The following is a 25,715-nucleotide window of genomic DNA, read 5'->3' as shown; positions in this document are numbered from 1 at the left end:
AGGCAATCTCAACGCTTTGCATTCCCCACAGAAATGTCCGGGAACTTGCAGGTGCCTTGGTGGAAGAGTGGGGTAACATCTCACAGCAAGAACTGGCAAATCTGGTGCAGTCCATGAGGAGGAGATGCACTGCAGTACTTATTGCAGCTGGTGGCCACACCAGATACTGACTGTTACTTTTGATTTTGACCCCTCCTTTGTTCAGGGACACATTATTCAATTTCTGTTAGTCACATGTCTGTGGAACTTGTTCAGTTTATGTCTCAGTTGTTGAATCTTATGTTCATACAAATATTTACACATGTTAAGTTTGCTGAAAATAAACGCAGTTGACAGTGAGAGGACGTTTCTTTTTTTACTGAGTTGATATATTATTATCATATATTATTTGCTATATTCTCATAGGAGTTGATTCTCTACTCTCACATCCCTTTTACAGACTCCATTCAAAAAGTGTCCATAAACAATGAGTAACTGTCTTTTCAGAAAGCTGATGTCCAAAAAGCACTAAACAAAAGTCATGTTAAGAGGCCCAAACAAGTTTATATGGTGCAGTTCCTGCAGTTTCTTGGTGGCTGTGGTTCTGTATTATTCTCTGTCCCCATCCTCACTGCTCCCTGCACAGACAGACAGAATGCATCATTATCCACTATGTAAAATCCATACAAGTAGTTCTCCTCAAGACATGTTTGTGCGCTGTCAAGAAAACACCAGACCCACCTGGAACAGAACCCATGTCAGAGTCAGAGACGTGTGTGATGGAGAAGCGAGACACGTGGCTAGGGGAGACGGTGAAGCGGGAGTACTGCACCGCTGGTTTGGTCTCCGGGGCCTTGGAAGTGGAGGGCAGGCTGGGTGTGGAGGGGGCTGAGCCTGAGGAGGAGGCAGCCATCTTGGATGAGGAAGTGGGAATGGGCAACAGGGAGAAGTCATCCTCCCACTCATACCCTGTACCTGAAGAGCGAGAGAGAGGAAGGGAGAGAGAAATGAAGAGCGAGTGAGGGAGGAAAGAAGGTAGGGAGAAATGAAGAGAGAGTGAGGGAGGAAGGTAGAAAGCAGTTTGGACACATCTGCCTATTACATATCTGAGAATTATTATGAAATTAAATGCCGATTTGACTTCAATCAATGTAAGTAGTGGACTCTGGACTAGTGTACTTACTCTCTTCTGAGATGTTTCCGTCTGAGGAGTCATCAGAGGTTGGTTGTTTGACCTGTGAACCCTGTCCGCTGGTCTCAGCCCCTGGAGGGAACCCATGCTCAGCTAGCTCTTTAGTTGGACTCTGCTGGAAACGGACGGTATAGAGTTTACAGCTATGGCTAGTGTACATTTCAAATGAATATATATACTATATATACAAATGTATGTGGACACCCCTTCAAATTAGTGGATTTGGCTATTTCAGACACACCTGTTGCGGACAGGTGTATAAAATCGAGCACACAGCCATGCAACCTCCATAGACAACCATTGGCAGTAGAATGGCCTTACTGAAGAGCTCAGTGACTTTCAACATGGCATCGTATAGGATGCCACCTTTCCAACAAGTCAGTTAGTCACATTTCTGCCCTGCTAGACCTGCCCCGGTCAACTGTAAGCGCTGTTATTGTGAAGTGGAAACATCTAGGAGCAACAACGGCTCAGCCGCAAAGTGGTAGGCCACACAATCTCACAGAACGGGACCGCCGAGTGCTGAAGCGCATAGTGCGTAAAAATCATCTGTCCTCGGTTGCAACACTCACTACCAAGTTCCAAACGTCCTCTGGAAGCATAGTCAGCACAATAACTGTTTGTCGGGAGCTTCATGAAATGGGTTTCCATGGCCGAGCAGCCGCACACAAGCCTGAGATCCCCATGCGCAATGCCAAGTGTCAGCTGGTGTGGTGTAAAGCCCGCCGCCGTTGGACTCTGGAGCAGTGGAAACACGTTCTCTGGAGTGATGAATCACGCTTCATCATCTGGCAGTTTGACGGACGAATCTGGGTTTGGTGGTTGCCAGGAGAACACTACCTGCCCGAATGCATAGTGCCAACTGTAAAGTTTGGTGGACGAGGAATAATGGTCTGGGGCTGTTTTTCATGGTTCGGGCTAGGCCCCTTTGTTCCAGTGAAGGGAAATCTTAACGCTACAGCATACAATGACATTCTAGACGATTCTGTGCTTCCAACTTTGTGGCAACAGTTTGGGAAAGGCCCTTTCCTGTTTCAGCATGACAATGCCCCAGTGCACAAAGCGAGGTCCATACAGAAATGGTTTGTCGAGACCGGTGTGGAAGAACTTGACTGGCCAGCACAGAACCCTGACCTCAACCCCATTGAACACCTTTGGGATGAATTGGAACGCCGACTGCGAGCCAGGCCTAATCGCCCAACATCAGTGCCCGACCTCACTAATGCTCTTGTGGCTGAATGGAAGCAAGTCCCCGCAGCAATGTTCCAACATCTAGTGGAAAGCATTCCCGGAAGAGTGGAGGGCTGTTTATAGCAGCAAAGGTGGGACTAACTCCATATTAATGACCTTGATTTTCGAATGAGATGTTTGACGAGCAGCTGTCCACATACTTTTGGTCATGTAGTGAATAAATAAATATATATATATATATATATATATATATATACAGTTCAGTATAATGTCTAATTTAATTCAAGTTACCTAGGCAACAAATACCTTATTTCTCCTATATCATGTCTGTGAATTAGATTTAATGAGAAAAGCAGAAAAACTCCCATGAACTTAGTGAACTACTGTAATGCAGGAACTACCCTTTAACTTGTTTCCCTTCATCTGTGAGTGACTACTAATACCACCACCACTACTCACCTGGTCAAACAGGTAGACGGTGACGTCATCAAAAAAGGACACCACTTTCTTCTTGCGTTCCAGCAGGTCATCAGCGAGCAACTCGGCGGTGAGCGGGATGGGCATCTTCAATAGACTACGTAGATTATGAGCATCGCTACAGTCGCTGACCACAATGGGTACAGCATGGTTCTCCTCCACGCTCTCCTCCCCTCCACTCTGCTCCTCCTGAACACTGTAACTGCTCAGCTCCTCGTCTGACTCACTGTCATCCAAGTCACCATCTCCGTCCTCCTTGTCCCCCTCCCCCCCATCCGCTGGCAACTCCCGTCCCGGAGGGGGAGTCATAGGGGGGAGAGGAGGAGAGGAGGGGGGAGGAGAGGAGGGAGGAGGAGAGGAGGAGGGGGGAGGAGAGGAGGAAGGAGGGGGAGGAGAGGAGGAGGGAGGGGGAGGGGGAGGAGAGGAGGAGAAGCGTTGACGTTGTCCAGGAGGTCTATTCTCTTCGTCATCAGTATCCTTCTCGAGGGTGTCTGGCAGTTTGATAGATGATTCTTCTAGGATGTCTGCTGTTTCTAACGCTTCAGATGAGTCCCTTTGCTCTCCTTCATCCTCTTCCTCCTCCTCCTTGGTACCAGAGTTGGTTTCAGTACTGCTGCTCCTCTGGAGTTCACCCAGGGCATCATCCATAGCCCCCACCACCTCTGCTGCCCAGTCTCCCAGGGAAGAGAGTTCCTCCTGGGCAGGCCATCCCTCCGACCCTGACTCTACTTCTCCAGAGAGATTGGAGGCCAGCTCTAGCCCTTCATCCTGGGTGCACTCTTCCGTCAGGCATCCTTCCATCTCTGGGTCTTCACTCTCCTCCAGAAGAAGAGCTGAGGTCTCCTCTCCCTCCTCTTCTTCCTCCTCTATCTGAAGAGGGCTGAGTTCCCTCTTCTCTGTCAGCCTCTCATCCTCTTCTCCCTCCTCCACTCCTACATTTTCATCACCCCCCACTTTGTCGTCCTCCTCACCCCTGGATAGGCGCTCGTTCTCATAGTCAGAGAAGTAGGCAGAGTCCCTGTAAGGGTTCTTCTCACTGAGTGGGGTCAGCTCCTTCTCTTTGTCTGTGGTCTGTGAGGCTGCTAGAGCCACATCTTCATCCAGGGTAGGTTCATCCTCATCCTCCAGTGGGGCCACCTCGGCCTCCTCTCCCCCTTCCTCCCCCTCCTCATCCAGGCTGGTTTCCAGGATGGACTCCCCAAGTGGCTGGGTGAATGTCTCTGTGTCCCGAGGCTCGTTGTGGGGCTCCTTGGGGACAAACTCTGGGCTCTCATTGTTCTCTGTGTCGTACCCGCTGTCCATTGCCTTGGGGGAGGAGCTAGATGGGTGGGAGGAACTGGAGGCGGGGCTGAAAGCCTCGCAGGTGGAGCCGACCGCTGAAGGCATCAGGTCCATGGAGTCCATGGAGGCCATGGAATCGGGGGTTCCCACCTGCTTCTGCAGGGACTTGAGGGGACGGGCCAGGGACGGGGAGGTGTTTGGGTCCCCAACCGACGCCTCATCGGCGAAGATCTCTGAGGTCGCGTCGGTGATGTCATCGTCTTCATCGTCGTCGGTGCAGCAGTCGGAGATGTCCACTAGACTGATGCTGGAGCAGTGGTCTCTGTCTAGGCCGCTGTCTAACGTATGTCTCAGCTCTGACTCTGGCTCGACCAGGGGGACTAGGCCAGGAACATTCACTGAGGAGAGGGGGGAAATCATAGTTTTAGTCAGAGTCACATCCTCTGGTTTAGGGTCTGTGAGAACCCCTTTGTCTTCCGTACTAACCTCTTCCTTGTGGTCTATGGAAAGGGTATCGTCCATAGTGATGTCAACATACTGCTCAGAGTGGCCTAGAGGGGTTGTGTTGGTGTAAGTGTTGTGCGTCAGGATTGGTTTAGGACCTCCCGGTGCTGGCGACAGATTCACACTCTCTTCCTCGTTGTTGGGTATCTCTGCAATCTTATCTCTGTAGTCGTCCCGGGTGTAGTTCCGCACCACTAAGCCTGTGAGGGGGTCGACGAAATGAGAGTGGCAGCACTTGATGGGTGGCGGCTCTACCTCCCTCTCCCCGTCCCCCTCGTGGCACAAATAGACATAGGCATTGCAGGTGTCCCCTGCGGGGACCAGGGCACGATGCTTCCCCAGGACTAGACAGCCGCTGTCTTTAGCCGAAGCCACCGTAGCCTCCAGGTAGTCTATGGGTTTAACTGCAGCAGAGACAGAGGAGCGGGAGGTCAGGTTGTGCTCCTCAGGCCACGTGTCCTCTATGTCGGTAGTGGGCATAGTGTAGTGGAAGTCTTCATAGGCATCCTGTTGTTGTCTACAGCCAGCCTGTCTACTACGGTCAAGGCTTAGACCCAGGCCTAGACTGTTGTTGTTAGTGGAGGGGTTGGAGAGGTTACTACTGCTGCTCCTCTGCCTCTCAGAGAATATATCCTCTTCTTCATCCAAGTCTCTGTCCCGATGACAGGTGAAGAGGGCCTCTTCCGACGCCATGGTGAAGCTGACTGAGTGGGCATGGCCTGGCATGGTCGGCATGGTTTTCCTCAGAGAACCCATCATGTCATAGTAGCCGCCAGTGACGCTACTCCCCCCGATTATGGAGCCTGGGCCCTGGGTCGTCTCCATGTAGGGGTCCCCTACCCCAAAAGGAGGACAACCACCCTGGGGAGGGGTGCTGATGGAAGGTGATATCCCCAGGGGGTTGTCCAGTTCCCCCAGGGCCTGACGCAGGCTACGGGACCCCCAGCTCTCCTGGTGGGGCTCGGGGGGAGAGTGTTCCCGCCCCATAAGGTAGTGCTGGTCCAGACCCAGACCCATGTGGTGGCCTATTCCTATAGGGGGTGAGTGTTCGTAGTAGAACCCCCCGTCCCAGTCCTTGTAGGAGACGTAGTGACCAGTCTCCCAGGGTCTCAGGGGGCTGTAGTCAGAGACTTGCCCCAGTAGGGGCTCCATGGTCAGGGAGATGTCCGAGTCATATGCTCCAACACCCTCAGCTTTACAGACATCTGCCGACCAGTAGGAGTCTACAGGCTTGGAGTGGGCCTGGGGGGGACAGGCACCCATCCCAATCATACACTCCCCTGAGTCTGCACTGCCACTCCCAGTCAGGAAGCTCCCGTTGCTGCCCTGGTAGTCTGGGCTGTAGGAGCACATGGTATAGTCCACGCCAGGCTCCTCCACGCGGATATAGTACTCAGAGCTCAGTGAAGGACTACGGGCGCTGAGCACCGGCACCACCCCGAGCCCAGAAACAAGCAGCGTCTTGTGCTCATAGTAGGAAGGCGACACCCCCAGAGTGAGCCCCTCCGTCTCCACCCCACCACAGCCCCCCACCATCCCCCCTGGGTAGTACAGGTCCTGGCAGTGGTGGTTGACAGCCCCCAGTGTACCGCTGGAGGACGAGGCAGCGTGGTGGTAAGGCTGCTCCACCCCGACCCCCGCCTGGGTCTGCTCCCACTTGTACTGGAAGTTCAGACCGTGGCTGGTCTCTGTCACGGTCAGTATATCATCTCCTGATTCGCTGTGGTAACCGTCACATCCAGAGAACTGCTCCAGCAGGGGGAAGGACGAGGTGGGGAGATCTGGAGACAGACAGAGAGACAGACAGAGAGACAGACGGATAGATAGATAGACGGATGGATAGATAGACGGATAGATAGATAGATAGATAGATAGATAGATAGATAGATAGATAGATAGATAGATAGATAGATAGATAGATAGATAGATAGATAGATAGATAGATAGATAGATAGATACTTTGTTAATTCCCAAGGGGACATTTCATATCAAACAGCAGCAGAGCTTAAAGCAAAATTTTACTGCTGCTCTTTCACTATATATCCATTAATATGTTATAAACATACAATATAATATGTGTCATAAAAATCTAGAATTTTGCACAACATGCAAATACGAGCATTTCTGCATCTCACCGGTACATTTCCTGGTTGTAAACAAACCACAATATCCAGAATTCATAGCAATTTCAGGACGCCTTCGAGGGTGGGAAAACAATTGGACAAGTAAGGAAGTAGGGCTCCCGTCAGGCTGTAGTCTTTACAAAGCCAGGGGAAATGAGTCAACCAAGATATCTTGCAATGTCCTGGCAGATAGGAACATTGTTGAGACATGTCAAATGGTTCTATTGAACAAGGACAACCATGTCTACTCACTGCTAGTGTGATCATGCAATCGGCAAAACACAAAGGCCACAATAGTTGCTACAAAACGTGACTCCTTTCATTTTTTATCAGACAACAGGCTCTCCTGGGGCAAAAATATAAATAATGCTGCTATAGTGCATAATTATGTCTGAAACACCCTCTCATCAAACAAAATGATGTAGGGAGACTGGGAAAACACCCTTAATAGTGACTAGCGGTGAAGTTTCCCATTAATAAACTAAAGTGACACTGAAAAGGGCAGTGAGCAGATTCTCTTTTGAAACAGCAGCGGACAAAAAAGCCATGAAAAGTGGCCCTAAACATGTCGTACCAGTGGCCAGGGCTCCGGCCCCATGGTGGAGGCTGCTGCTGGGGCCAGCGTTGGGGTTGGGGTTGGGACGCAGGGAGTTCCAGCGCCTCTCAAAGTCCTCCTCGGCCTCGCTGACCCCCTTGGCACACAGGTAGCTGAGCAACAGGTGGACCTCCTCTGTATTGGGCCTCTGGTCTGGTTGGAGCCAGCAGAACTGCATCACCTCATACCTGGGGACAAGAGGGCACATATCACACGTCACAAGAATCACTACAACAACCATGGGATACATGTAGGAAGATATAATTAACCACAAATGAATCTATCAGCTGTGGTGCATTTGGGAATAGCATTCCATTTGGGACGCAAATAAAATAGGAAAGAAATGAAAACCACCAATACAGCATCTGCATTTTTATTGGAATCCATTGAGGAGATGAGGAATCAAGCATGTTCTCATCCTATGAGAGATAATTATCTTTAGAGATAATGAGATTGGATCCATTTTGTTTTTGTTTTATGCATCACATCAGTCATATTTATTTATTTATTTTGCTACTTTTGACCAGAGCCCATAGTGCACTGGATAGGGAATAGGGTGCCATTTGAGACGAAGCATATGATGTCTGTCTCAACGAGCCACTAGAATGAGAAGATATTGATGAGACACAGAGCAAGAACCCCAGAACGAGAAACAGTAAGAGTGCTTGTGTTGTTGTGTGTGTGTGTGCCACTGTGTTGCTTCCCTTGTGTGTGTGTGTGTGTGTGTGTGTGTGTGTGTGTGTGTGTGTGTGTGTGTGTGTGTGTGTGTGTGTGTGTGTGTGTGTGTGTGTGTGTGTGTGTGTGTGTGTGTGTGTGTGTGTGTGTGTGTGACTCACCAGCGCTCTGCCAGGGGTATTTTGAGCAGAGGCTTGGGCAGTCTGAGCTGATGTTCCCTCACGGCGTAGGTCAGGACCTGTCTGTCAGAGTAGTGTCTGTACGGCTGGTTCCCCAACTCAAATAACTCCCAGATAGTAACCCCCAGAGACCTGAGAGAGAAAATAAAGACCGCAGAAGAACAATACGTGTGAAGCATAACAACCTATATTTATTGGGAAAAACATTTGGCAAATATAGCTGCGAGAAGCAATGAACGGGGTTCACAGGACGACCGATAGGACACAAGATCAGAGTGGATTTACAGTGGTTTAAATGGACACGTAAAATCAGATTTTTGATTAGTCAATAACTCAGCCTTCTATTGACCAATCCTTAGTAATATATGCTTCAGTTATTTTACTGAAATCTAAGAATAACAATAGGTTTCACAGCTTTGCTTTGAACCCCTAATTACGTTCACAGATTTTATGGGGTCGGTTTCCAGATAGGGACGGTTTTCTGGACATTGATTTAGCCAAGTCCTGGACTAAAAAGCATTGAGGTTGTTCTTAGTCCAGGATATGGCAGAATGTGGGTCAGGGAAACCGGCCCATAGGGTTGAAATTGTAATACTACATAATTGGGTTCTGAATGCTATCTCTACCATGGTCCCAAGAATGGAACCCACTATCGAAGCATTGCAAGCGCCATGCTCTACCAGCTGAGCTCTCTCCACCAGAAGGTTGGACTACATATGCTGATTGATTGATTGATTAATTAAATCTTTAATTACCAGACGTTGCTCTGTTTGCTCTGGTCCACCACCAGAAGGTTGCCATGGACTTCATCTATGAGTTCTGGAGCGATCCAACGCAGAGGCACATACATCTGGTCTGATGTCTCAAAGTAGTCATCTTTGTACTTGTTGTGTGACAGGCCGTAGTCTCCAATCTTCACTGTGACATCAGCGGTCAGCAGGCAGTTTCTCAGGGCCAGGTCACTGCAGGGAAGACAGAGAACACATTTGTACATTAGATGATAACTGATTGATGTAAATGCATAGCAGTCCAATTAACATGGTGAGACCATGGACAGTCTGACATGTTCAATACTGTACTAAAAGTCTTCCAGAACTTCAGTCAATAAATGTTGTACAGCATTACTAATCAATTTAAACCCTTCCTAATAATGATATACAGTGCCTTCGGAAATTATTCAGACCCATTGACTTTTTCCACATTTTGTTACGTTACAGCCTTTTTCTAAAATGGATTGAATACATAAGAATCCTCAGCAATCTACACACAATACCCCAAAAACCAACCAATGAGGTCAAAGGAATTGTCTGTAGAGCTCCGAGAGAGGATTGTGTCGAGGCACAGATCTGGGGAAGGGTACCAAAAACATTCTGCAGCATTGAAGGTCCCCAAGAACACAGTGGCCTCCATCATTCTTAAATGGAAGAAGTTTGGAACCACCAATACTCTTCCTAGAGCTGGCCGCCTGGCCAAACTGAGCAATCGGGGGAGAAGGTCCTTGGTCAGGGAGGTGACCAAGAACCCGATGGTCACTCTGACAGCGCTCCAGAGTTCCTCTGTGGAGAAGAATGGGAGAAACTCCCCAAATACAGGTGTGCCAAGCTTGTAGCGTCATTCCCAAGAAGACTAGAGGCTGTAATCACTGCCAAAGGCGCTTCAACAAAGTACTGAGTAAAGGGTCTGAATACTTATGTAAATGTGATATTTAAGTTTTTTTATTTTTTATAAATTAGTAACAATTTCTAAAAACCTGTTTTTGCTTTGTCATTATGGGGTATTGTGTGTAGATTAATGAGGGAAAAAACAAATGTAATCCATTTTAGAATAAGGCTGAAAATGTGGAAAACGTCAAAGGATCTGAATACTTTCTGAAGGCACTGTATACCATTTAGCAGACGTAACTTACAATCCTCCATGCATATATTTTACATATCGGCGGCCCTGGGAATCGACCCCACTATCCTGGCATAGCAACCGCCATGCTCTACCAATTGAGCCATACAGGACCTCATTCTTCATTAAGTGGATGTTGTAGACATCAGTGAAAGGAAGAGCAGGGGTCATTCTGGAGAGAAGGGGTCCCCCCCCTGCAACAAAATCACTGATGCTGGAGTTTATGAAGAGGCACTCAGGCAGCACCAGGATATTGTTACAGGAAGGAACCAACAGGAACCTGGAAGAAGAGCCAACCAGTCACAGCTGCAGAATTCTGGTCAACTAACCTAAACTGCAGCCATTATAGGTTTCTCCAAAACCAGAATACGGTGTGGTCTGGCAGCGCGTGACTACTGGGTACCAGTCTTCAGGGTAATATCATTACAATGCCATTGAGTGGTTTGTAGTGTATAGGTACAACTTGTGTCTGTGTATATATAGTACCAGTCAAAAGTTTTGACACACCTACTCATTCAAGGGTTTTTCTTTATTTGGAAAGCAGCCAACAAGTGCTCAGCATATGTGGGAACTCCTTCAAGAATGTTGGGAAAGCATTCCAGGTGACTACCTCATGAAGCTGGTTGAGAGAATGCCAAGAGTGTGCAAAGCTGTCATCAAGGCAAAGGTGGCTATTTGAAGAATCTCAAATGTTTAACACTTTTCTGGTTACTACATGATTCCATATGTGTTATTTCATAGTTTTGATGTCTTCACTATTATTCTACAATGTAAAAAATAGTAAAAATAAAGAAAAACCCTTGAATGAGTAGGTGTGCCCAAAATGTTGACTGGTACTGTGTGTATATATATATATATATACTACCGGTCAAACGTTTTAAAACATCTACTCATTCAAGGGTTTTTCTTAATTTTTACTATTTTCACTTATGGAATCAAATAAAACTATATTTTATATTTGAGATTCTTCAAAGTAGCCACCCTTTGCCTTGATGACAGCTTTGCACACTCTTGGCATTCTCTCAACCAGCTTCATGAGGTAGTCACCTGGAATGCTTTTCCTTCACTCTGCGGTCCAACTCATCCCAAACCATCTCAATTGGGTTGAGGTCGGGTGATTGTGGAGGCCAGGTCATCTGATGCAGCACTCCATCACTCTCCTTCTTGGTCAAATAGCCCTTACACAGCCTGGAGGTGTGTTTTGGGTCATTGTCCTGTTGAAAAACAAATGATAGTCCCACTAAGCGCAAACCAGATGGGATTGCGTATCGCTGCAGAATGCTGTGGTAGCCATGCTGGTTAAGTGTGCCTTGAATTCTAAATACATCACAGACAGTGTCACCAGCAAAACACCATCACACTTCCTCGTCCATGCTTCATGGTGGGAACCACACATGCAGAGATAATCCATTCACCTACTCTGCGTCTCACAAAGACACGGCGGTTGGAACCAAAAATCTCAAATTTGGCCTCATCAGACCCAAGGACCGATATCCACCTTTCTAATGTCCATTGCTCGTGTTTCTTGGCCCAATCAAGTCTCTTCTTATTATTGGTGTCCTTTAGTAGTGGTTTCTTTGCAGCAATTCGACCATGAAGGCCTGATTTCAGGCAGTCTCCTCTGAACAGTTGATGTTGAGATGTGTCTGTTACTTGAACTACGTGAAGCATTTATTTGGGCTGCATTCTGAGGTGCTGTTAATTGCAGATTTCTGAGGATGGTAACTCTAATGAACTTATCCTCTGCAGCAGAGGTAACTCTGGGTCTTCCTTTCCTGTGGCAGTCCTCATGAGAGCCAGTTTCATCATAGCACTTGAAGGTTTTTGCAACTGCACTTGAAGAAACTTTCAAAGTTCTTGAAATGTTCTGGATTAACTGACCTTCATCTCTTAAAGTAATGATGGACTGTTGTTTCTCTTTGCTTATTTGAGCTGTTCTTGCCATTATGGACTTGGTCTATACCACCCCTACAACTGATTGGCTCAAATACATTAAAAAGGAAAGATATACCACAATTTCACTTTTAAGAAGGCACACCTGTTAATTGAAATGCATTCAAGGTGACTACCTCATGAAGCTGGTTGAGAGAATGCAAAGAGTGTGCAAAGCTGTCATCAAGGCAAAGGGTGGCTACTTTGAAGAATCTCAATTATAAAATATATTTAGATTTGTTTAATACTTTTTTAGTTACTACATGATTCCATATGTGTTATTTCATAGTTTTGATATCTTCACTATTATTCTACAATGTAGAAAATAGTAAAAATAAAGAAAAACCCTTGAATGAGTAGGTGTGTCCAAACTTTTGACTGGTACCGTATATATAGATATATACACTAGGGATAGGGACCACAACTAAAATGAGTCTTTGACTTCCTGGTCACGTTTGTTGTATGTATATGTTGTTGTTTTACTGACGAATGGAAATCAATCAATCAATCAATCGACAGATAGTGGCAGAGACAGAGGTAGGGAGTGACACGCACCTGTGTATGAAGTTGTGTTTGTGCAGGTGCAGGAGTCCTGAGGCGATCTCACAGGCCATCCTCTGCAGGATCAGGGGTTCAGGGGTCATTGTGTCTGCAGCCCGACAGCTCCGCAGGTACCCTTTCACATCACCCTGGTGACATGGAGGAGATATGGTGGTGATCAGAGTTGGGGTCAATTCCATAAAAATGCCAGTCAATTCAGAAAGTAAACAAAATTGTAATTCCACATTTGTCTAATTAAAAAGCATTGAAGAGAATTGGAATTTCAGTGTACTTCCTGAATTGACTGGAATTTAAATGGAATTGACCCCCACCCAGGTGGATATATTAGAGATATAATAGATATTGACACAGTTATAGTGAATAAAGGATGATGCTTACACAAGTAGTTACAGTACAATTAGCTCACAAGGTACTGTAGTCTGAAGGACTTTCTGGAAGTGAAATGTCCTGTCAATGAGTGTAGGTAGGTAGTCCCGTGTAGCTCAGTTTGTAGAGCATGGCGCTTGCATCGCCAGGGTTGTGGGTTCAATTCCCACGGGGGACCAGTACAAAAATGTATCTGGATAAGAGCTTCTGTTAAATAACTCAAATGTAAAAAATGTAGATCTCCCCTCAGATTGCCCACTCAGCCAGCAATACAATATCTGGCCACTGGGGGGCAGTCGAATGCATCCAAATATAATCTATCGGCACACCCCCCCCGTGCACGTTTTGTTTTTCGCCCTAGCACTACACAGCTGATTCAAATAACCAACTCATCATCAAGCTTTGATTAATGAATCAGATGTGTAGTGCTAGGGAAACCCTGTCTTAGACTGACTACAATGTCCGGAGACAGAGAGACACAGTGGTGCAGTGACAGTTCAGTCCAGTCCAGTCCAGTCCATGATGATTGTCAAACTGTACACTGTCTGAAGCGGTCATAGAGAGATCCTGTAGCAATTGGACTCCAGCTAGTCCAGCAGGCTACTGACTGCAATGGCCACAGACAGATAGGTCTATATACAGTGGTGCAATGACAGTCCAATCCAGTCCAGTACTCACCAGAGAGCAGAACTCCATGATAAGCAGGTAGGGGGTGACCTCAGTGCACTGCGCCAGGCAATGTAGGAGGGCTGGGTGCTGGAGGGCACTGGAGACAGAAGGGCACAATGGCAGAGAGTTAGTGGAGACAGAAGGGCACAATGGCAGAGAGTTAGTGGAGACAGAAGGGCACAATGGCAGAGAGTTAGTGGAGACAGAAAGCACTGTCACAATGGCAGAGAGTTAGTGGAGACAGAAAGCACTGTCACAATGGCAGAGAGTTAGTAGAGGCAGAAAGCACTGTCATAACAACTAAAGTGACAGGACTTGGCCTTCAATCAACTCTGGGGTTTGAGTTATACAAATTACGAACCAGTTTCAATGCTGATTAACACTACAATGAAACTGAACAAAGGGAGGTTAACACTACAATGTAATTGAAAGTGAAAAAAGGGTGGTTATTAATACTATAATGAAACTGAACAAAAGGAGGTTAACACTATGAGACTGAAAATGAACAAAGGGAGGTTAACACTATTATGAAACTGAACAAAGGGAGATTAACACTACAATGAGACTGAAACTGAACAAAGGGAGATTAACACTATAATGAGACTGAAACTGAACAAAGGGAGGTTAACACTACAATGTAATCGAAACTGAACAAAAGGAGGTTAACACTACTGAAACTGAACAAAAGGAGGTTAACACTATAATGAAACTGAACAAAGGGAGATTAACACTATAATGAGACTGAAACTGAACAAAGGGAGATTAACACTACAATGAGACAAACTGAACAAAAAGAGGTTAACACTACTGAAACTGAACAAAGGGAGATTAACACTATAATGAAACTGAAACTGAACAAAGGGAGGTTAACACTATAATGAAACTGAACAAATGGAGGCTAACACTATACTGAAACAAGGGAGGTTAACACTAATGAAACTGAAATGGAACATAGGGAGGTTAACACTAATAAAACTGAAACTGAACAAAGGGAGGTTAACACTATAATGAAACTGAACAAAGGGAGGTTAACACTATAATGAAACTGAACAAAGGGAGGTTAACACTATAATGAAATTGAAACTGAACAAAGGGAGATTAACATTATAATGAGACTGAACAAAGAGAGTTTAGTCATAATAAAGGATCTAAAAGGATGAAAGAGACATCTCTCACCGGTATTGCTGGACCTCCTCCAGGAAGTGCATCTGGTCCTGAACACTGGCACTGGCCTTCAGCTCCTTAACCACCACCTGGGTGGTGCTGAGGCCCGCATTCACCTCCGCCAGGAGAACCTGGTATGGGAGCAATGCAGACACACACACAGGGGAGACACACAGAGATGGGGAGGAATGGAAGACAGAGACACAGACAGAGAGACACAGACAGACAGAGAGAGAGAGGAGACACAGACAGAGGAAATGCACACAAAAAATTATTCCCAAACAGTACAAACACACGCGGAGGTGATGATTGTGGAGGACAAACATGGTTGAGGAGGATACGCACACATTCAGGTGAAAGGTAGACAGTCACACAAATGCAAGGAAATAGAGAGATGCACAGGAAATAGAGAGATACACAGAGACAGAGAGGCATACACAGGAAATAGAGAGATACACAGAGACAGAGAGGCATACACAGGAAATAGAGAGATACACAGAGAGGCATACACAGGAAATAGAGAGATAGACAGAGAGGCATACACAGGACATGCAGATTCATAAAGAGACCAACAAGAGACAGACCAGGAGATACAGAGGTATGCAGAGAGGTATGCAGAGAGGTATGCATGCGGTCACAGAGACACACACACGAATGGACATACCCCAGTCAAGGTACACAAGTGTGGGGAAAGTGTGTGTGCATGAGTGTGAGAAGAAACAGACAAAGAAACAGAGAGCGGGAGGGAATGAGAGAATGACAAGAATCAGTTATCTAGTGTTACAGTAGCTAATTCCCAACCCAACAGAGTAAGACGCTTGCATGGAAGACCTTGTGATAACACTTTACTTCTGTGGTTCTCAACTGGTTTTGCCTCTGGACCCAAATTGAACCAGGTTGTTTCAATCGCGATCCAATATTCGCATCAAGATTTTTTTGTTGTTGCCAAAATGCAATCTGTAAAACAATTTGTAATGCTATATTGATAGTAAATGTACCAATTATATGACGAGGGAACAGTCCCACCTTTTTCACTGTCAATAATTTCATTTTGCCCTTGCCCTAAACCACTAAATAGCGCTGCTAATAACCTCTCTGTACCAGGCAGCGTGTCAGTCAGTTAGACATCAAAGGCATGGGGATCAGCCCCAGCAGTACCGTTACACACACATTCCAGGTAATGCAGCGTGTCAGCCATTTAAACAGGCGGACTCCTAAACACGCCTGGGATCACAGCTCGGCACATAACAAACCGTGACCCTGCCAAAGTTGACAGAACATTTCATCTAGCTACCTCTCATAACCCAGTACAGTGGCCTCCAGCACAGTGAAAATAACCCGTAAAATACACCCAAAAAGAATTGACGAGTAGAAGTGAGGAGGGAGTGAGTGGTCTTACCTTTCCGAACCAGCCATTGCCTATCTCTTTCAGGTACAGAAGACTCTGGCGGCCGAGTTCTGTGGATTTCAGGAATTGGACTTGGGAGACAGATAAAAAAATAAAAAAACAGAGATTTTAGAGAATGACCTTACGACACAACTGTTATTCATCATTGGTTTATTTCTGACAATGACTCTCCATTCCAAGGCCTCAGAGAAATGTAATCTGGCCAAATACACACCACCGTCATGTACTGGAATAGATGTGATATAAGCCATCCATCTTGCAATGGGTCAAGTATCCTCTATGACCCAATCTTCGCCAGGTTGACTTGTTTTGATATGACACAAAAATGGGAGCAAAAGCCATGGTCCAAAAATATATAATTATTTTTTTTTTGGGGGGGGGGGTAATAAAAAGAAGATATACTGTAAAATCACCACGAATTCAGCAAAAAATGAGTTGAAGTACACCCACAAATGAAAAATGAGATGTGATACACTGAATCTAGTTGCCTACCCCTGCCCTAAGGTCCCCTCTCTTTCAGTCAGAAGCAGAGTCTGGCATCACAGCCTCAGTCCTCCTGTCCCCTTGCTGCGTCCTATTCTATCTGTCAGTGGCACGGTGATGACCTGTGTCCTGCATCTATCCTTTCGCCTCACTCTCGCTCTCAGCCTCTGTCCCAAACCCATTCAAATGAGAATGGAGTGATGGCAACATTACTCCTCTGTACTTCCCCCTCTCTCTTTCCGTCCATCTCTCCATCCCTCTCTCCCCCAGCAACGACTGATGACGCTCACATTCTGTGCTCCAGAGGAGGACAGACAGATCTTTGTGGCAGTGTCACCCCCTGCCCACCCCCCAGACCCGGCCACACAGACCCCTCCCTGTGTGAGGGCCATATCTGACGCCCATGCCCTGTAATGTTCCAGAGGCCAGTCATTCCCTGGGTTGTGGGCGCTCGCTCATCCAGACTCTGGCCTACAGAGAATCCCAGCCATTGTCTGGGTACTAACCATGGGACTGTTTGGTACCAGCAAGAACCAACCACACAGACACTGGGCCTATTATCTAGCAGCTCTGTGACACAGTGGTGAACAGTGTTGGGGGTAACGCATTACAAAAGTAACCCATTAGATAATCAGATTACGTTTATGAGTAACGTGTTACTTTTTCAAATGATTGCAGTTACTTTGTCAAACAATGCATTTAGGATTATCTCTCTAACGGGCGTGTTTCCATGATCCAATCTCAACTTGTTTCCTCATTTAGTTCTCGAGCGAGAACACAAAGGCGGTTTGAAGAAATGTCATGACAGCTACTGTCTGTAGAAATGTATAGAGGGCGTACCTCTGATCTTTGCCATTGATTGCATCTACATTTACATCACTTAGCAGACGCTCTTACCCAGAGCGACTTACAGTAATGGGTGCATAGATTTTAATACTTTTTTTTGTATTGGTTCCCCGTGGGAATCGAACCCACAACCCTAGCATTGCAAGCACCATGCTCTAACAACTGAGCCACACGGGACTGTAGAAAAGTGTGCCCTCTATACATCTTTTAGGATTTTGAATGAAAAGATAGGAAATCTGTACGTTTGACTTTCAGTATATATTGCTAATTAAGCAGCCCATAGCGCAGCACTTGTAGACTAGCACAGGAAAGCAGCGCCACAGATGAAAGGAGTCACTAGTGATCCAGCCTGAGTTAGTAAGTGGCCTGTCTTTGGTACAGCGCCTCACCTTGCTCCCTCCAACTGATTTTTAGATTTTCTTCATGAAAATAGTGCAAAGTAATATAACTAGTAATCACATTACTTTCCACACAAAGTAATATTTTAAGGTAACATGTTACTTTAATGTAGCAAGTAATATGTAATACCTAATCCCAACACCAGTAACTAATCCCAACACTGGTGGTGAACTGGGCATCTAGTGATAACTGACAACTTAGACTAGAGTTTACGCCATTTTTGTTTCCTCCATCGCTCTCTTACTTCTAAAATGGCTTCTAGAATGTCTTGGAACTTCAACTTCTTAGAACTTAGAACTCTGCTTAGAAAAATCTTTCAACTCTGGTCTTGGAACAGACAGACTAAAGAAGGCCATAATAACAGCCATGAGCATATCCATACTATCAGCATACTACCATCAATTCACAGTGTTCTATCTTTCCCGTCAATAGTAATACAATTCGTTTCTGACTGCTCGGTCTGTCAGCTCTCTCTCTCTCTCTCTCTCTCTCTCTCTCTATCTCTGTCCCTCTCTCTCTCTCTCTCTCTCTCTCTCTCTCTCTCTCTCTCTCTCTCTCACACTCTCTCTCTCTCACACTCTCTCTCTCTCTCTCACACTCTCACACTCTCTCACTCTCACACTCTCACACTCTGAGATGTGTGTTGTTGACTATATGTATCGGTCTATGCAGAGACCGGCTGCCAGACAAAGACAGACGGGAAGTATTTTTGAAAGATGAGGAGGCTAAATCACTCAGGGCCAAATGGAATTCCCATTATCATCATCATCATCATCATCATCTTCCTCACAGCAGCACACGGTCTATTCTCCTGGCTGGAGCTGGGGCCCTGGTCAAAAGTAGTGCACTATAAAGGGTCCAGGGTGCCATTTGGGATGCATCATTGGCTGCTGACGGGGTAGTGTAGTGTTGTCCTTGGATAATCCTACACAGCCATAATGGAATACTGACATACTGCAGTTGTGGAACTCAATGGTGGCATGGAGGTTTTAGTTGAATGTGTTTGACCGAGCGTGTGTGTGTGCATGTGCGTGTGCGTGTGTGTGTGTCTGTGTGTTCTCACCAGTGCACCCTGTGACCTGTGTGGATGTAAGTGTAACAGTATAACCCTACTGAATAGCACAGCTGTTTCAGGGTGGGTCTTATTGGGGACCATTTCTGGCTCTGGACCTAGCCATGGTCTGACAATATGGGAGAGGCAATAATACGAGCCCCACACCTCCCCCACACCTCCCCCCCTCTACCTCCACCCTCTACTCCCCCTCTGCCTCCACCCCCCCCCCTCTACCTCCACTCTCTACTCCCCTCTACCTCCACCCTCTACTCTCCCCTCTACCTCCACCCTCTACTCTCCCCTCTACCTCCACCCTCTACTCTCCCCTCTACCTCCACCCTCTACTCTCCCCTCTACCTCCACTCTCTACTCTCCTCTACCTCCACCCTCTACTCTCCCCTCTACCTCCACCCTCTACTCTCTCCTCTGCCTCCACCCTCTACTCTCCCCTCTACCTCCACTCTCTACTCCCCTCTACCTCCACCCTCTACTCTCCCCTCTACCTCCACCCTCTACTCTCCCCTCTACCTCCACCCTCTACTCTCTCCTCTACCTCCACCCTCTACTCTCCCCTCTACCTCCACCCTCTACTCTCTCCTCTACCTCCACCCTCTACTCTCCCCTCTACCTCCACCCTCTACTCTCCCCTCTACCTCCACCCTCTACTCTCTCCTCTACCTCCACCCTCTACTCCCCCTCTGCCTCCACCCCCCCCCCCTCTACCTCCACTCTCTACTCCCCTCTACCTCCCCCCTCTACCTCCACCCTCTACTCCCCCTCTACCTCCACCCTCTACTCTCCCCTCTGCCTCCACCCTCTACTCCCCCTCTCCACCCTCTCACCAACTCTCACCCCAACCTCACCCAACCTCCCCCTACCTCCCCCTCTACCTCACACTACTCCTACCTCCACCTCTACTCCCCCTCAACCTCCACCCTCTACCACACCTCTACCTCCACCTCTACCTCCACCACAACCTCCACCTCCCACTCTACCACCACACCACACCTCTCACTCACCTCTACCTCCACCCTCTACTCCCACTCTACCTCCACCCTCTACTCTCCCCTACTACCTCCACCCTCTACTCCACCCTCCTCCACCCCCTCCCCCTCTACCTACACCTCTCTACTCCCCTCTACCTCCACCCTCTACCTCTCCCCTCTACCTCCACCCTCTACTCCCCCTCTACCTCCACCCTCTACTCTCCCCTCTACCTCCACCCTCTACTCCCCCTCTACCTCCACCCTCTACTCCCCCTCTACCTCCACTCTCTACTCCCCTCTACCTCCACCCTCTACTCTCCCCTCTACCTCCACCCTCTACTCTCCCCTCTACCTCCACCCTCTACTCCCCCCTCTGCCTCCACCCTCTACTCCCCCTCTGCCTCCACCCTCTACTCCCCTCTACCTCCACCCTCTACTCCCCTCTACCTCCACCCTCTACTCTCTCCTCTGCCTCCACCCTCTACTCCCCCCTCTGCCTCCACCCTCTACTCCCCCTCTACCTCCACCCTCTACTCTCTCCTCTACCTCCACCCTCTAATCTCCCCTCTACCTCCACCCTCTACTCCCCTCTACCTCCACCCTCTACTCCCCTCTACCTCCACCCTCTACTCTCTCCTCTGCCTCCACCCTCTACTCCCCCCTCTGCCTCCACCCTCTACTCCCCCTCTACCTCCACCCTCTACTCTCTCCTCTGCCTCCACCCTCTACTCCCCCCTCTGCCTCCACCCTCTACTCTCCCCTCTACCTCCACCCTCTACTCTCTCCTCTACCTCCACCCTCTACTCTCCCCTCTGCCTCTCACCCCCCCCCCTCTACCTCCACTCTCTACTCTCCCCTCTACCTCCACCCTCTACTCTCCCCTCTGCCTCCACCCTCTACTCCCCCCTCTGCCTCCACCCTCTACTCTCTCCTCTACCTCCACCCTCTACTCCCCTCTACTTCCACCCTCTACTCTCTCCTCTACCTCCACCCTCTACTCCCCTCTACCTCCACCCTCTACTCTCCCCTCTACCTCCACCCTCTACTCCCTCTACCTCCACCCTCTACTCCCCCCTCTACCTCCACCCTCTACTCTCCCCTTTGCCTCCACCCTCTACTCCCCCCTCTGCCTCCACCCTCTACTCTCCCCTCTACCTCCACCCTCTACTCCCCTCTACCTCCACCCTCTACTCCCCCCTCTACCTCCACCCTCTACTCTCCCCTCTACCTCCACCCTCTACTCTCCCCTTAGCCTCCACCCTCTACTCTCCCCCCTCTGCCTCCACCCTCTACTCCCCCCTCTCTCACCCTCACCCCCCTCTACCTCCACCCTCTACTCTCCCCTCTACCTCCACCCTCTACTCTCCCCTTTGCCTCCACCCTCTACTCCCCCCTCTGCCATCCACCCTCTACTCTCCCCTTTGCCTCCACCCTTACTCCCCCCTCTGCCTCCACCCTCTAATCTCCCCTTTGCCTCCACCCTCTACTCCCCCAACACAGCCTTCAGTACACAACAGGGTGAGGGGGGGACTGTTGGACTGGACCACACCTCTCCCCCTCTCTGCCTCTCCCAGAAAACGCATCATACACAATGGGCCATTAGCCCATATGGCTAGCATTCCCATAACAACAGGTGAGTCATTACATGCACAAACCTGAGAGCTAGAGAGACCATTGTAAATATAACCCATATTTATTTTCAACTTTCTTAACCCCCTTTTTCTCCCCAATTTCAATCTTGTCTCATCGCTGCAACTCCCCAACGGGCTCGGGAGAGGCGAAGGTTGGAGTCATGCGTCCTCCAAAACATGACCCGCCTAAGCTGGCGGGTCTAAGGCACTGCGCTCCTTAACACCCGCCAGCTTAACCGGAAGCAGCCGCATCAATATGTCGGAGGAAACACCGTTCAACTGGTGACCGGGGTCAGCCTGCAGACACCCGGCCCGCCACAAGGAGTCGCTAGAGCGCGATGAGCCAAGTAAAGCCCCCCCGGCCAAACCCTCCCCTAACCCGGACGAATTGTGCGCCGTCCTATGGGACTCCCGGCCATGGTCAGTTGTGGCACAGCCCGGGATTGAACCCGGGTCCATAGACCACTGCACCACTCGGGAGGCCAGTATATAGACATAATATGACATTTCAAATGTCTCTATTCCTTTGGAACTTTTGTGAGTTTAATGTTTACTGTTCATTTTTTATTGTTTATTACACTTTTGTTTATTATCTATTTCACTTGCTTGGCAATGTTAACATATGTTTCCCATGCCATTAAAAGCCTTTGAATAGAATTGAGAGAGAGCGAGAGAGAGAGAGAGAGAGAGAGAGGGAGAGAGAGAGAGAGAGAGAGAGGAGAGCTGTGGGTTGGCAGCGCACTACATTGCTGCCTGCCATAAGTTGAGGGACAGTGTCTGACAGACCAATAAACCTGCACATGTCCTCAACTGTATGATTATTGTTATTGTTGAATGTATGGTTATATTGACCGTTGGTTATTGTTGTTACTGTTGTCCCGTTGACAATTTTTGATTCTCATTTTTATTTATTTTTTATATTGTAAATATCCAAAGTAAGCTTTGGCAATATGTACATTGTTACGTCATGCCAATAAAGCGAATTGAATTGAATTGAATTGAATTGAGAGGAGAGAGAGAGAGAGAGAGAGGGGGAGAGAGAGAGAGAGGGAGAGACAGAGAGAGGGAGAGAGAGAGAGAGAGGGGGGAGAGAGAGAGAGAGAGAGGGCGAGAGAGAGAGAGAGGGGAGAGAGAGACAGAGAGGGAGAGAGAGAGAGAGGGAGAGAGACGGAGAGAGAGACAGAGAGAGAGAGGGGGCGAGGAGAGAGAGAGAGAGAGGGAGAGAGAGACAGAGACGGAGAGAGAGAGAGAGAGGGAGCAGAGAGAGAGAGAGAGAGAGAGAGAGAGGGAGAGGAGGGAGGGAGGGAGGGAGGAGGGAGGGAGAGAGAGAGAGGAGAGAGATGATGAGAGAGAGAGAGAGAGAGAGAGAGAGAGAGAGAGAGAGAGAGAGAGAGAGAGAGAGAGAGAGAGAGAGAGAGAGAGAGAGAGAGAGAGAGAGAGAGAGAGAGAGAGAGAGAGAGAGAGAGAGAGAGAGAGAGAGAGAGAGAGAGAGAGAGAGAGAGCGGAGACGGAGACGGAGACGGAGAGAGAGAGAGACGGAGAGAGAGAGAGACGGAGAGAGAGAGAGGGGGAGAGAGAGAGAGAGGGTGAGAGAGACAGAGACAGAGAGAGAGAGAGAGAGAGAGAGAGAGAGAGAGAGCGAGAGGGAGAGAGAGAGACAGAGACGGAAAGAGAGAGAGAGGGAGAGAGGACGGACGAGAGAGACAGAGACGGAAAGAGAGAGACAGAGACGGAAAGAGAGAGACAGAGACAGAGACAGAGACAGAGAGACAGAGACAGAGAGAGAGAGAGAGACAGAGACACAGAGAGAGAGAGACAGAGAGAGAGACAGAGACGGAGAGAGAGAGAGAGAGAGAGAGGGAGAGAGAGACAGAGACAGAGAGACAGAGAGAGAGACAGAGAGAGAGAGAGAGAGAGGGGTAACTAACTAACTAACTAAACCAGCAGAGTACATCTGTCTCTCATCCGACAGCAGCCACATGGTCTTGTAGTGAGATCATAGGGAGTGGTCAGAGCGGATCGAGTGTCTGACCTCAAGCCCCCTAACTACCCAAACCCCAGCCCTGTGCGTCCCTATAGGCCTCCTACTCACTACAGAGACACCATACAGCTATAGAGAGAACAGCCAATGAATAAACACATGCTTTTGATCAGCATAGGCCCACAGTACCACAACTCCTTCCACGATCTTATTTCAACATTATGAGTTAAGGTCCTTTGGGACAATATTACTCTCATGTCATCCACTGAAGTGCTGGTCCCGTGTTCACAAAATGTCTCAGAGTAGGAGTACTGATCTAGTATCAGGTCTATATAATATTCATTATGAATATGAGACCGGGCTTTGAAGAACAGTATATTGGAATGGCTGGTCAAGCAGCAGACTGACCCACGAACTGACCCACACCGAACTGTGTGGTGCAAGTCATTAATTCAGCCCGCCTTCCGATGTCATGAATGTAAGGCATCAGCCCCATAGCTTACACATCAACACACAACCAGGGCTATTGTCACGGATGGAGGGGGAGGGGGAGAGAGAGAGAGAGAATGAATATGTGGGTTTGGCTCTCTAGCATGCTTGGCATACCAAGGTACACTTGTGTAGGCTGGCTGGGCCAGGGTGATTACACGAGAGAGAGAAAGCTGATTCATGGACCACAGAGTTCCTTCTACCGGGACCCAGCACTCTAACCCTGGGCAGAGGGGACTGTGGGATAGGTGAAGGCTCCAGCCCCGCAGTGGGGATGGGGGGGTAAGCCCAGTAGTGGTCCAGGGCAGTGGGGGGTGGGGGGATAAGCCCAGTAGTGGTCCAGGGCAGTGGGGGTGGGGGATAAGCCCAGTAGTGGTCCAGGGCAGTGGGGATGGGGGATAAGCCCAGTAGTGGTCCAGGGCAGTGGGGGTGGGGGATAAGCCCCAGTAGTGGTCCAGGGCAGTGGGGATGGGTAATAAGCCCAGTAGTGGTCCAGGGCAGTGGGGGTGGGGGATAAGCCCAGTAGTGGTCCAGGGCAGGTGGGGGTGGGGATAAGCCCAGTAGTGGTCCAGGGCAGTGGGGATGGGTAATAAGCCCAGCAGTGGTCCAGGGCAGTGGGGATGGGTAATAAGCCCAGCAGTGGTCCAGGGCAGTGGGGATGGGGGGTAAGCCCAGTAGTGGTCCAGGGCAGTGGGGATGGGGTAAGCCCAGTAGTGGTCCAGGGCAGTGGGGATGGGGGATAAACCCAGTAGTGGTCAGGGCAGTGGGGGTGGGGGATAAGCCCAGTAGTGGTCCAGGGCAGTGGGGGTGGGGGGTAAGCCCAGTAGTGGTCCAGGGCAGTGGGGATGGGGGGTAAGCCCAGTAGTGGTCCAGGGCAGTGGGGGATAAGCCCAGTAGTGGTCCAGGGCAGTGGGGGTGGGGGGTAAGCCCAGTAGTGGTCCAGGGCAGTGGGGGATAAGCCCAGTAGTGGTCCAGGGCAGTGGGGGATAAGCCCAGTAGTGGTCCAGGGCAGTGGGGGATAAGCCCAGTAGTGGTCCAGGGCAGTGGGGATGGGGGATAAGCCCAGTAGTGGTCCAGAGCAGTGGGGGATAAGCCCAGTAGTGGTCCAGGGCAGTGGGGGATAAGCCCAGTAGTGGTCCAGGGCAGTGGGGATGGGGGATAAGCCCAGTAGTGGTCCAGGCAGTGGGGATGGGGGATAAGCCCAGTAGTGGTCCAGGGCAGTGGGGGATAAGCCCAGTAGTGGTCCCAGGCAGTGGGGGATAAGCCCAGTAGTGGTCCAGGGCAGTGGGGATAGGCCCAGTAGTAGTCCAGTGTTAGGGCGTTGGTCAAAGAGCCAGAATATACAGTATAGTATCCCCTGACATCCTTGAAGACTCCTCACTGAAAACACTCCAGTCTACTGCAAGGTTTCCATCACTTTGTCAAGGAGAGACTAAAGGCACAAAACTTTTCCCTTTATTGTCTCGCCTTTATTTGACCTTTTCCGCTACCTTTTATATTGTATTCCCATTTGAGAAAGCCGTGAAAGTGACTATATGAATTTGATATGGTTCTCTCTGACAGTCATTCCCGAAAATCCCCCCTCACAGAGCTGACTTCAAATACTTAAAGCCTCTTATGGAAAGAAAAGTCTTTAAATTTAACTGAACTGAACTGA

General features: G+C 48.6%; 1 protein-coding gene across 1 annotated transcript; it reads right to left on the bottom strand.

The window, feature by feature from the left end:
• Window positions 1-588: 588 nt before the first annotated feature.
• LOC311120067 (serine/threonine-protein kinase LMTK1-like) lies at window positions 589-17,528 on the bottom strand (the record flags this gene model as incomplete). The annotated part of the gene is made up of 12 exons (XM_084194690.1): window positions 589-617; window positions 721-954; window positions 1,163-1,286; window positions 2,822-6,405; window positions 7,322-7,530; window positions 8,179-8,328; window positions 8,952-9,158; window positions 12,577-12,710; window positions 13,627-13,714; window positions 14,794-14,912; window positions 16,181-16,260; window positions 17,513-17,528. The coding sequence occupies 12 exons, from the start codon at window positions 17,526-17,528 to the stop codon at window positions 589-591; spliced, it is 4,974 nt and encodes a 1,657-aa protein (XP_084050816.1).
• Window positions 17,529-25,715: the final 8,187 nt, after the last annotated feature.

The sequence above is a fragment of the Coregonus lavaretus genome (genome assembly GCF_964263955.1).
Source record: "Coregonus lavaretus genome assembly, contig: HAP1_SCAFFOLD_2169, whole genome shotgun sequence".
NCBI lineage: Eukaryota > Metazoa > Chordata > Actinopteri > Salmoniformes > Salmonidae > Coregonus > Coregonus lavaretus.
Note: the sequence above shows the minus strand (reverse complement) of the source record. Positions and strands in the feature narration are given on the sequence as shown.